General features: G+C 40.5%; 6 protein-coding genes across 7 annotated transcripts; 3 read left to right on the forward strand and 3 right to left on the reverse strand.

The window, feature by feature from the left end:
- Positions 1 to 1709: 1709 nt before the first annotated feature.
- LOC115628266 (UPF0545 protein C22orf39 homolog) lies at positions 1710 to 2304 on the forward strand. Its single transcript, XM_030524289.1, has 2 exons — positions 1710 to 1818; positions 1880 to 2304. The coding sequence occupies exons 1-2, from the start codon at positions 1747 to 1749 to the stop codon at positions 2276 to 2278; spliced, it is 471 nt and encodes a 156-aa protein (XP_030380149.1). The 5' UTR covers positions 1710 to 1746; the 3' UTR covers positions 2279 to 2304.
- LOC115628255 (uncharacterized aarF domain-containing protein kinase 5) lies at positions 2294 to 4340 on the reverse strand. Its single transcript, XM_030524277.1, has 4 exons — positions 4196 to 4340; positions 3278 to 4144; positions 3049 to 3214; positions 2294 to 2966 (listed from the first exon to the last, which is right to left on the reverse strand). The coding sequence occupies exons 1-4, from the start codon at positions 4211 to 4213 to the stop codon at positions 2332 to 2334; spliced, it is 1686 nt and encodes a 561-aa protein (XP_030380137.1). The 5' UTR covers positions 4214 to 4340; the 3' UTR covers positions 2294 to 2331.
- Positions 4341 to 4860: 520 nt separating this feature from the next.
- LOC115633852 (coenzyme Q-binding protein COQ10, mitochondrial) lies at positions 4861 to 5962 on the forward strand. The gene is made up of 3 exons (XM_030531343.1): positions 4861 to 4997; positions 5187 to 5297; positions 5351 to 5962. Exons 1-3 carry the CDS (start codon positions 4933 to 4935, stop codon positions 5802 to 5804), a joined length of 630 nt encoding a protein of 209 aa, XP_030387203.1. The 5' UTR covers positions 4861 to 4932; the 3' UTR covers positions 5805 to 5962.
- Positions 5963 to 5964: 2 nt separating this feature from the next.
- Positions 5965 to 9686, reverse strand: LOC115633846 (D-glucuronyl C5-epimerase B). 2 transcript variants are annotated; one of them, XM_030531337.1, is made up of 3 exons: positions 9343 to 9686; positions 7832 to 9243; positions 5965 to 7468 (listed from the first exon to the last, which is right to left on the reverse strand). In XM_030531337.1, the coding sequence occupies exons 1-3, from the start codon at positions 9508 to 9510 to the stop codon at positions 7093 to 7095; spliced, it is 1956 nt and encodes a 651-aa protein (XP_030387197.1). In that variant the 5' UTR covers positions 9511 to 9686; the 3' UTR covers positions 5965 to 7092. The 2 variants fall into 2 exon arrangements, with proteins under 2 accessions (XP_030387197.1, XP_030387198.1); XM_030531338.1 differs by having other exon boundaries at positions 9355 to 9684.
- A 176-nt stretch (positions 9687 to 9862) lies between these two features.
- LOC115633851 (post-GPI attachment to proteins factor 3) lies at positions 9863 to 11262 on the forward strand. The gene is made up of 5 exons (XM_030531342.1): positions 9863 to 10039; positions 10115 to 10210; positions 10275 to 10620; positions 10685 to 11026; positions 11083 to 11262. Exons 1-5 carry the CDS (start codon positions 9898 to 9900, stop codon positions 11162 to 11164), a joined length of 1008 nt encoding a protein of 335 aa, XP_030387202.1. The 5' UTR covers positions 9863 to 9897; the 3' UTR covers positions 11165 to 11262.
- LOC115633854 (peptidyl-prolyl cis-trans isomerase H) lies at positions 11251 to 12028 on the reverse strand. Its single transcript, XM_030531346.1, has 2 exons — positions 11798 to 12028; positions 11251 to 11738 (listed from the first exon to the last, which is right to left on the reverse strand). Exons 1-2 carry the CDS (start codon positions 11879 to 11881, stop codon positions 11271 to 11273), a joined length of 552 nt encoding a protein of 183 aa, XP_030387206.1. The 5' UTR covers positions 11882 to 12028; the 3' UTR covers positions 11251 to 11270.

Here is a 12028-nt window from a genome sequence, read left to right on the forward strand (position 1 = left end):
ATGCTTTCTATACTGCGGAGACCAAACGCATGAGCAGTATTCAAGCACAGGGCGTACTAGAGCAGTGTAAAGAAGGTTAGTGGTATAAGGGTCATTAAATTCCTTGGACCAACGTTTAATGAATCCAAGTAATCCCTTGGCCTTATTGACAATACTGGATATGTGAAGGGTTAAGTTCAAGTTGGAATCAAAAAGAACCCCAAGGTCTTCAACAGTCGATATGCGTTGCAATGGCACATTGTCAATCGTATACGTCCCTAAATGAGCAAGGTTCGGTGAAATGTCATGAACTTACATTTAAAGCAATTGAGGTGCAAGTGGTTAGCTAAGCACCAAGATTGCATGCAATTCAGATCATCCTGCAGGCTATGAAAATGAGAAGGGTCTTTGTAAGTCAGAATAAGTTTCACATCATCAGCATAAATAAGAATATGAGAGTGTGACAAGGTAGCGGGGAGGTCATTAATAAATAATGTAAAAAGTAAGGGGCCAAGATGGCTACCTTGAGGCACACCTGATGATGCAAACACAGACTTAGAAATATGCGACCTAAGCAAGATACGTTGAGATAACAGATTTACATAGGTGCTGCAAACTATTTTTTCAAATAATTCGGCAGACAACTTTGCAATTCTCTGTAGTTTGAAATATCAGACTTACCACCCTTTTTATGAAGATGAATAATAAAAGATTCTCTCAAAATAGGTGGAAAGATTGAGGAACCAAGTGACAGATTAAAGATTTTAAGTAATGGCTGTAAAAGGGAACTAGAACACTCCTTGAGAACACTTCTAGAAATGTTGTCTGCTCCAGGACAGTATGAAGATTTTAATGATTTGATAGCAGAAAGTAGACAGCTATCAGTAATTATGGGAGCGTAAATAGTGTGGGAAGATGAAATGCTATAAGGATAAGAGGTACTACTAATAGCGACAGAGGAATAAGTTGACTGGATGAAGTTGGCAAACAAGTCAGCAGCTTCAGAATCGTTGCTGGCTTTTTGTCACTAAGGAAAAATGATGAATGTAGAGAAGCAGTTTTTCCAAATTGCATCTTGCATCGGGCAAGGTAATTATTATAACATCGGGAATTAAGAAAAACAAAATTCGATTTTTTAAGTTTGAAAGTCTTGGTGAAAACCAAAGAGGTTTTGATGACGCAGACATACATACATCAAAAAGAGCATTAATAGTGTCGTAGAAAAACTTGACGGCTAGGTTAATATCAACCGCACTATACAAAAAGGACCAATTAGTTGCTAAAATAAGTTTGTTAAGCAAATAAAAATTTCGACGTGTTTTGCTTGGTTCACTTGTTGAATTTTATTTTTATATTTATATTGCTCTTTTTCTTGCAAAGTTAATAGTTCTTTGTTAACTATAAAAAAATAAGTTAAAACTTGGTTTTATACAAATATATACAACATTATTATATACAAACGTATAGTTTTCATTGCAATACGAATTTGTAATGTTGCCCTAATTCCGTGCCATACTTGGGTCTTTATTTCTTTTTAAAAGTTCTCCTTTCTATTAATTGAGTAATATTTTTTAAATCTGATTCGCGCACGGCGCCTAGAAGTGTGCTTACTTAAGTTGTGATTCAAATGGGCTCGTCATGAAGTTTCGATGTCGATACTAATGTGCACGTGAGGAAAAAATGAACCAGTGATGTACTGGTTCCGGCAGCTCCCAACATAAACAAAATCAGCTGCCAGCCGCATCTCGCTCGACTTTATTTTATATAATGGGCAGACAAAACGAAAAAGCTGAGACAAACCCGGAAGAACAGGCTACAGCGCTAAAGGATGCATGGGCGGTAAGTAATAAACTACTGAATTGACCATAAACCAGACCGGTGACTGTGCAAGTACTCGTAGATTCGGCCATGCCACTTGTACAAGGATGAATACGACGATTGTAGCAGTTTTAAGGCACGTTTCCACCAGTACTTCATCCATGGCAAGGACAGCGATTGCTCGCAATGGCTGACCGACTATAAAAATTGTGAGCGCTTCCAACAGTCCAATGGAAACGATGTGGTTGCTGGCCAGGCGATCATAAAGAGCGAGGAGCAACGGAGACAAATTCGCCTGCACGCTCATTATGCGAATAATACATGGGAGAAGCGCAAACAACCGCCAGAGGATTGGGCCAAGCCGCTGCCCGAATGGATGGAAAAACGAAATGAAAATACTTACCTAGAGCTTAAGCAAAAGGAACTGATGGGCCTAGCAACACCACAGGCGGAAGGCGGTTCATTTTGCACAATAATGTAGAAATAATAAAGGATCTTTTAAGCCAAGGTTACAGTTTTTATTGGGTAAGCACGCTAGCTAATGGGGACCTGCATTAAATCCCGCATGACATTCTTCGAAGGCGACCGCCCGAGGAGGTATAACAGATTAAAGTACACGTCAAGTAGGCGCAACTTCATGGCCGCACTCCACAGGCAATATTCGAAGTAGAAGCGCCGACATAGCCAACGGAAATAGGAGAAGGGCGAGTCGCCATCGCGTTCGTACAGACAATGCTGGGCATAGCGGGCCATTAGACGTGGTCGGTCCACTATATCCCCATGTTGATGGCTAATGGCACGCACTGTATTTAGATTACGAACTATAAATAGCATGCTGCGAGGCATTTCCTTTAACGTGCTCATGATGGCATCGAAATTTTGCTTCGCAACTAGTTGCATGTAGTCGATATCCTCCTGCGAGAGCTTACTGCGCACCCGGCCGCCATGAATGCGTATGGGTTGCTGGAAGAGCACTTCAGCGAACTTCATGTAGTCCACAATTCCCAATTTTTGAGCGGCTTTTTCCATTTTTCGCTCATCTCGCAATACAGTTGCCTCCCAAAACTCACACAAGGGACCACGCACAGGCTCTGGCAGTTCCTCATATAGTCCATGGTCGAGCAGTATTATGTCTGCATTGCCGCGTTCCGCATTCCTTCTCACAAAAACTGAAAATAATACGATAGAGGGATGTAAATCCGCCTCCTTGGCCTCTACTGGTTTAGTGCATTGGTTATATATGATACCCACTATTGCCTGGATGCGGATCAGCATGCACGAAGCCCGAGCTGAAAATCTGCTCCGCAAATACTTGAAACAATTTGACATCCACATCCCGTAAGCTTAATTTTTGCTCTTTAATGCCTTCCGTGTCACTTATCTTCAAACCATCCATCCACTCCAAAGTAAGCACTCGCTAAAACGAATAAAACACTATATTAATCGGCACTTCAATGATATTGGACAATTGACCACTAACCGTTTTGGTGTACGGCCAGAAGACCTTTGGCACATGAACGTAATCGAATTTGTGCATATCGTTGGCGCAACGTTCGGCATTCTGTCCCTCGTGCACAAAATCCAGCTCATGCACCAGATTTTTTCGCAAGTCATTTAAAATCCAGCCAAAATTATAGTCCTTGAAGAAAAATTCCACAATATCCTGCAGAAATATGATTGTTCCCAAATCGCTTATAAAGCGCTTCTGAAGATCATTGTATTGCACCTTTACGGCCACCGCCTCGCCACTTGGCAGCTTTGCTTTGAACACCTGCGCCAAACTTGCCGCAGCCACGGGTTTGTAGTCAAATTCAGTATAAATTTCTTCGGGTAGCTGTCCAAAGTCCTGGCGAAACAATTTCTGCACATCGGCCTGCGATGTGGGGAGACATTTGTCCTGAAGCTGCGCTAACGTATCAGTATATTCTTCTGGCAATATATGATTTATTGCGGCAAAGCCCTGGCCGACTTTTATATACAATCCTCCATTGATTAGACACGTTTCTAGCAACCGTTCGGCACTCCTTCGATGTAATACTTTCAATTTAGAATCGTACTCGTTATCATCGCTCCTCAATAACATATAATCAATGGCGATTAGGGTCGCTGTTTTAAGTGACCGCACAAACCGTACCGCTGCCCCGCAATAGGTAAACTCATTAACAAGTCCATCGTAGCTGATAAAGCCGGTCACACCTGTAATAATAAAACTGCGCAGACCCAGCCGCAGACGATGAGTGGCAACGGCAGGTTTTCGTTTGTGCTGATGCTCGACAAATCGTTGGCTTTGGAAATGACGATGTCTGGATAGTTGTCTTACATTTTCGAACAATCGATGCAAGCGAAACTGCAATTAAAAAGTAGCTATAGGTCATTAATTACCCAAAAACCCACTTACATGAGTGGTACTTTGCATTATCAGAGCAGGTAAGTAACAGCTGTTTTGAAACCAAGAAAGAACCAATTCCAAATGGTCGTGTCATGGAGGTATCGATATTTAAACTTTCGCCAAGCTATTTGGTATCGGCGCTGAGCTATCTTTGTACCTATCCTGATAAGCTAACAATTTATGGATAGTAATAATAAATTTCTAAAAATGGAAACATTCGGCCTTACGGAAGCAATTGAAATGACAGCTGGGCATCGAGAATAAATTAATAGCTGATTTAATTGCACACAGCTTTAAAGAAAAGCTGAAACGATTTACGAATCTTAATTGTACCAATTCTGAATATGGATATTTCTTATTACTAGTATTTAAGATTTGTTTTTCCTTCTCCTATTCATATGACGTTGCAATGTGACCAACACAACAAATACGGCCGCAAATTGTTAAAACAAAATTGACTTAAAATTTATTTGATGCTAAAACGCGCAAGATTTCTCTCCAAAAATAATTAATTTGCAAATTTTATTAATTTAAAATACAATTTTCATTTAGTTGTGCTATGTTTTGGGTTATTTTAGGAAAATATAATCAAATTTTTAAAAACCCACTCACAGCTGTTGAAAAAATTTTAGTAATGCAACAGCTGGCGAAGGTCTGGCAACACTCTTTATTGTGGGTGCGTTTTAGGTATAGAGCAGATATTTGTTTGAATAGAGTGTTTTATTAACAACTTAGCTTTGCCAAAAATGCTAAAAGGCGCCACACTGAAGGCATTAGATGTCAGAATATTTCAGCGCGTCATTGAAATAAGGTCAGCAGGTAAATATACATAAATTATATAACATTCAAGCTCACATATTCTACACATGTTTGGCATTTGGGGGCGGCAGCGCTCTTGAACTCTACATTCGAATGCCGCAGCATTTTCATTTAAATTTGTATATACATACTTTGGCAACGTAAAACTGTTACTCAGATTATATTACGCGTTCCGTTGCAGTTGCCGCCAGACGAGTACGCGTTCATTCGTAAATGGCATACACCGCTCCTATATAACTTTCAATGACCTTCGGAACAAGAACCGCTGGTACAGCAAAAAGGAGCTGGTTGGGTAAGTGGCAGTAGCACTATTAATTACAAGAGCCTAATTTTCCGAAACCACAGCTACTCCATGCAGGAAATGTATAATGTAGTGGCGGATGTTAACAACTATCACAAATTCGTTCCGTATGTGAAGAAATCTCACGTACATAGCGCTGACAGCAGTGGCTTCAAGGCGGACCTTATTGTTGGCTTCCCACCGCTCAACGAGGTATACACATCGCGCGTGACTCTTGACCCACCCAACCTGGTGAAGTCAGAGTGTCACGATGGACGGCTGTTTAACTATCTGTTGAATGAATGGCGATTCAGTCCTGGCCTCAAAGACATACCGAACTCATGCGTGCTAGACTTCAAGGTGTCCTTTGAGTTCAAGTCGCTCCTACACAGCAATATAGCAAATATATTCTTCGATCTGATTTGTGTACAAATGGAGGGCGCTTTCATTGAGGAGGTGCAAAGACGCAGCGGCCCTCCCTCAATACGATCGCATGTCCTGACGTCGAAGCGCTCATGACAGATGTGACGTAGACGTAGTTACAACTAAAAGTCTTTTCGCCCCATTTTATCCCATTCGATTAAGTTAAATGTTTGTATATTACGTTGCCACAGTAATTTTAAATGTTCAGGACTCTTAGTAAATTGTAAATAAATAAACACAACAACTCGTATAAAGATTTTCGCTTTAAATGTATCTGTTATGTATTTATAGTTAATAACACACAAGATAAGTAAGTACTTCGATTTCGTTCGCTTAAAATCAATTTTAAAATCAATCGTTAGTTAAGAGTTATTCAACAGTCTCGTTTGGGGTTTGTTTGTAATTTGCTTCCAATGGAGAAAATGTGTGAAAATGTTTTAGTGAACCGCTTTCAAAATTTTGCCTAATTGACAGTTCCGGTATTTTTAGGTAGGTTGTTAAAATTAAAATGGAATGGCATCGTTTAAGTTGAGAAATCTTAAAGTGGCCTACAACAATCAATTTGATTACATATATATACATTTATATATGTAAATATTAGTTGCTGTTATTATCATTATTTGCGTTAACACATTTTGACAATTATTGTAACTTTAGGGTATTTTGTTTAAGTCCCGATATGCAAACTACCATCTTAACTTTAAAGTTAATCTCGTGTTTTTCTATTTGAAATTTTTTGAAAGTCTAACAAACCAATACTACAGTTAACTTGTGGCATCATGTCTATAGAAAGAAGTACAAGTGTTTAGATCTATACGTATATACTCGTAAGTGTTTTATAATGCTAAGCTCTCTACATTACTTTATACAGGGTGTGTTTTTGTTTGCTCAGTAAAAACTACAACAGTAGAACAAAAATCTAGCATATTAGAGCTTTGAGTTTTGCGCGTGTCTCACGTCACGATATTGTCCGTTAAAATACGCGTGCAACTACATTCGTTTTTTTTTCCAGTACAACTACATCAATAATAAATAATAATGTTTAACAAATACCCTATGCAACAGCTGATTATGATGTTTATGAAGGTATGCAGGACGTTAAGCGCTTAAATATACATATACATATATCGAATACTATAAGGATTAAGCACAAAAATAAATTTGTCAAAATTGGACGAGTTAAGAACACACAGTAGAACGAAACTTAAAAATAAACTTGAAACTTAAATTCGTTGCTAACAGTGACAAGAATTCCAATTGCAATAAAGACGCAACAAATTAAAGCCATTTAAAATGGGATATAGGGGGGCAGCACGACGCACAAGTTTCAAAAAATATCACGTTTGGGTAAAAGCGGGCGTCGTTGCGCCTGCTTTCTCCGTTCTCAGTTGTGCTTGGCCCGTTTGCCAAACATGTAGCCTTTCCACCGCTCGGCTGTTTGTGCTATCAATGGATCTCTATCAATGGTGGCCAGCAGCAGCAACTGATTCACGTGCGTGGCATGGTAATCCCAGCGTGCCAAGTTGGGCGCCACACTCACGCCGCTCAGGCTAAGATGACGAAGATCGTAAATGCTTCCCGAACCCGTATCATAAAGAGGCAGCATTTTCTTTAGGGAATACATGCCCTGGGTGAAGAGTTTACCAGCATCCCGTGCTATGCTGCTTGGCGCCGTGGAGTTGAGATCGTAGAGTCCCAGCAGCGAGTAAATGAAACCATTAAGGACTAGGGAGGGAGGCGTTGTGGGATATTCCTCGTACCTATCATTAAAGCAAAGAAAAGTCAGCATAATCTCTTCTATTCATTAAATAACTAAATTAAATTGTGGCATTTAGAATTTGGTTCTATGTAACATATTGATTATTTTTTTAAACCATTCTGCAGTAGTTATGGTTAGGTAATGCTGCATAAATAATAAAAAAAATAATTAAGAACTTAAATCCATACTTTTTACAAAAACGAAATAAGTTTTAGATATATTAACACAATTTCTCGCCTTTTCAAGAGGAAAAGAGTAAGTATAACAACAATAAAACTACAAAACATGTATTTACTCTTAGTTTAAAAGTTAAGAAATTGAATGTGACTTCTGTACACATCGTTTAAAATGCAGATATGCTCACCAATAGTATTTATCCATGAATTGGGCCAATACGCCGCCCTCCTTGTGCGAAAATACATGGTATGGTTTTAGGCCGAGCACTGCTGCCTTTAAGTATCGCGCATCCCCGCCCGAATGCCAATAGGCTCGTGCCAGCACAGATATCGCATGTCCTTGTCCCATTGCCGAAATCCAGCCAGGACGGAGCTCCGCAAACCCGTTGAGATTGCGCCGAACAGGATTTAGCCAGCCGCCTGTCTTTGCATCCTGATTGTTTACAAACCATTCAGCGGCATCGTAGAAATGCGCCAAATGATCGCTTGTCGACAGCGTTACATTGTCATAGAACCCAATGCCGAGGAAAGCAATGGCCAGCACCTCCAAATCACTCCGTCGCATCTTCAGCGGTGAATGCTTGTCGCCCATAACGATGCCTTTTTGCAGGTCAATATGCAGGTCACGTGTAATGTGCCGCCATCTGTTGAGTGCCGCACTGCCCAACCCATAATAGATATTTGAGTCCTGGACACTGAGCAACAGATCGGCAGGTATATAGTGTAAATTGTAAATATGTCTAGTATCTCGATTCTGCACGGTGACCATCAGGCTGCTGCTGTTGGTTACGAGCAGCAAATCCACACAAAGCACCAAATCTATGGTTTGATTGACATTAATACTAATTGCGCTCTCATAGCCAATCGCAGTCTCATATTGTACGACATTTGTGTTAAACTTATGATGCCAGATGCGTGTCATGTTGCTGTTCTTAGGCGTTGTCCACTCCATTTGGTTGCCATCTGCATCCTCGAGTATATGGACACGTGGTTCCGGCTCTGTTAGATTCTTGCTATAGTGTGCCAACGCGAATTGGGCAATTTGCGTGGGATAGAAGTAGCCGCGCTTCTCCCACTGCGTACTCACAGGCACACCTTCTACTGCACTGATACATTTGACCCTATCGCGCACCTCTACGTTGTAGTTCTCGAAGTAGGTAAAGACTCCGTGTGGATCATATTTGCCCTTTGGATAATTCACTTTGGAATTACTATGCATCCAATTAAATGTAGGCACTTTATTGTCTTCGGTACCGCTGGTGGTGACCGCACCACTCACATCGAAGTAGTTCCGGAGAAAGGAGAATGGAACGTAGACTTCGTTTGCCTCTTCATCGCGTTTGCAATGTATGCTGTACTCCCGATTTATATTGCACTCAATGTCCTGCAAGGGTGCTGCATACAGTGGATGGGCACCAGTGGGCTGCGACTCGCTGCTACCTGTGCGAAAGAGCCTTCGGTCCAGATGACGTACGAGATCGTGCGAGTAGTCGGGCGAGCGCATATAAGCTCCTAGGGTTATCACCACGGCGACAATTAAAGCGATGAGTACAACTTTTAGATTCAGACGCATTATGAATATGAGTAGCAATGCCTCGCGCTGTAAAATGATTTATTCAGTGTATGTTTTCAAAACAGATAATGCCGCCTCGTTGCACTTCTTATCAAAGTGCACCTTCCGTGAGGTTGAGATGCATACATAAATATATACCTTGTTTTGTTGCTTTCGTTTAGTTTCGCTGTTCTGCTGTTGGTGTTTAAAGAACTGCTCCTTGTTTTCAGTCAATCGAGGCGCGTGGGCGGACGAAGCTCCAACCTGGCTGCTGTTGGAATTATTAGGGCTTGCATTGGTAAAATATTTTGACATTTGTTTGATCTACACTCGCGACCTAACTTATTTATTAGTTTATGCCTAAGTTAATTGATGGCATGGCTCTATAAATGATCACTAATACTGTTTAGCTTAGCTGCCTTAGTTCGTATTCAACATTGCTACAATGTTGAGCGATTTTCCATTTATTTACGATTTTTCCATCGCGTTTGCAGTGCAAACACCACACAGATGCAATTGCGACAGATTCCAAAATTTGACAGCCAATTTTTGCCATTCACAAAAAAGCACTTTCGATAGTAAATACTTGTATATCGGATTCAACCTACCACCACTAATGACAAATCAATACTGACTTGTTTACAAACTTAGAACGGTTTACAATTTTAAAATGCTTTACTTGCTATTTGATTAATCACAAAAATGAAATATTGGAACATAAGTGCAATATGTCTCCTGCTAATTTTAGCGGTAGCGATTATAACATGTGACGCCTCCAGCGGAGACCGTACCCAGTTCTTTCATAACTGCCGGCATAATTGCGAGAGACAAAACTGCTCTGCAGGTACGTATATACATAACATACATACATACATAATGTTTATTAATTACAATGAGTGTTGATTATTTATTGCTGCAGATGGCATAGAAATTCAGGAGCAGGCCATTAAATACTACGGACAATCCATATTTGATCGGCTCTTCCAGTGGACGTGCGCCGACGAGTGCATGTACTGTGAGTATATAATGAAGATATAATGGATTACTACATATCTATGTATTATCTGACTATTATATAGCATGCATGTGGAGCACTGTTTTCGCGTTTATGGAACGGGGTTGGCCCATTCCTCAGTTTTACGGAAAATGGCCGTTCCTTAGATTGTTTGGCATGCAAGAACCTGCATCCGTGATTTTCTCGATTATGAATTTCCTTGTGCATATTAAAATGCTGCGAAAGCTACGCCGGGAGGTGAGGCGGGATAGCCCTGGGTTTAAGGTGGCCCATGTTTTTACTTTCTCCTGCCTCAATGGCTGGATCTGGTCTGCTATATTTCATACCAGAGATGTTCCCCTGACCGAGTTGATGGACTACGTCTTTGCCTACTCCATTGTATTAAGCAATCTATATTGTATGGTAATGCGGTAAATATTATTTTGCTATACATATTTAAAGTATCTGTATGCATACATACATGTACAATTGCAGCATGGTGCATCGCTACTCACTATTTATTCGTGGTGTGCTTACTTTAGCCTTCGTCTCGTACTACATTAACTATATTGCATATCTGAGCGTCGGCAAGCTGAACTATTCTTTTAACATGAAAGTTAACATTGCAACTGGTGCTCTCGCTACTGTAGGCTGGTTTATCTGGTGCAGATTAGTACGATATCGACGTCCATACTATAAACGTATATTACGTTTCTATGTGCTATTTACCATGGCCATGAGTTTAGAGCTGCTCGATTTCCCGCCTATTCTATGGATAATCGATGCTCACGCCCTGTGGCATTTGGCTACTGTACCAATAATGCCTCTTTACTACGAGTGAGTTATCTTGAAAAGATATCAACAGATGGTATATTCAAAATAATATTTTGCAGCTTTATAATCGAAGATTGCCAGACGTTGCGTAAAGAGAAAACATTGGTTGATGTCAATTACACGCTGAACAAGAGTATATAGAGAATTTAGAAAATTGAATAGCTCTCATTCACCTAAACTCGCAATGTATACAAAAAGTATTCATAACTTTATTATACATATATAATAATATAATTAAACATTCGTCTTACATTTGCCCGCATTGTGAAATTGTTACGGGTAGCTTGGGTTTGTTGTTTGGACCCGTCGGCACATTCTCAATCTTTCGCATAATTAGCAGGCCATCAAGAACACGTCCAAATACTACATGTTTGCCATCCAGGAAGTTGCATCGCGCACAAGTTATGAAAAACTGGCATCCGTTAGTGTCCTTGCCGCTGTTGGCCATAGCTAGTAGTCCAGGGGAATCGTGCTTCAGTGTGAAGTTTTCGTCGCCGAATGTGTTTCCATAAATGCTTGTGACGCCGGTTCCATCGCCCTGCACAAAGTCTCCTCCTTGTATCATGAAATCCTTTATAACCCTGTGAAAAATGGCTCCCTTGTAGCCGATAGGCACCCCATCGGGTCGGTACTCTCCGGTGCAAAACTGTCGAAAGTTCTCCGCTGTACGTGGCACAGTGTCTGCAAATAGCTCGAAGATCATGCGTCCAATTTCCTTTAGAGAAAAAAAATTTTAAAATTACCTTCCCTTCCAATATATGAAATATCACTTACCGTTGTGCCCACTGCAATGTCAAAGAACACGACAGGATTGTTTGAGCTCCGCAATTGTGATTGTATCTGATTCCAATTCGGCATGGTTTTATTTATTCAGGCTTAAATTGTATAGAACGCCACTAAACTATTCGCGTGCCGGTGTTGTTGCGTTTGTTTACGTTTTCTGACGTTTGTCGATAGCAAGGCACGTCGTGTTATCGATAGCCACCGGCGCGATTGTTATGCCAA

This window comes from Scaptodrosophila lebanonensis, unplaced genomic scaffold, assembly GCF_003285725.1.
Source record: "Scaptodrosophila lebanonensis strain 11010-0011.00,11010-0021.00 unplaced genomic scaffold, SlebRS2 tig00000001-arrow-pilon, whole genome shotgun sequence".
In the NCBI taxonomy this organism is placed as follows: Eukaryota; Metazoa; Arthropoda; class Insecta; order Diptera; family Drosophilidae; genus Scaptodrosophila; species Scaptodrosophila lebanonensis.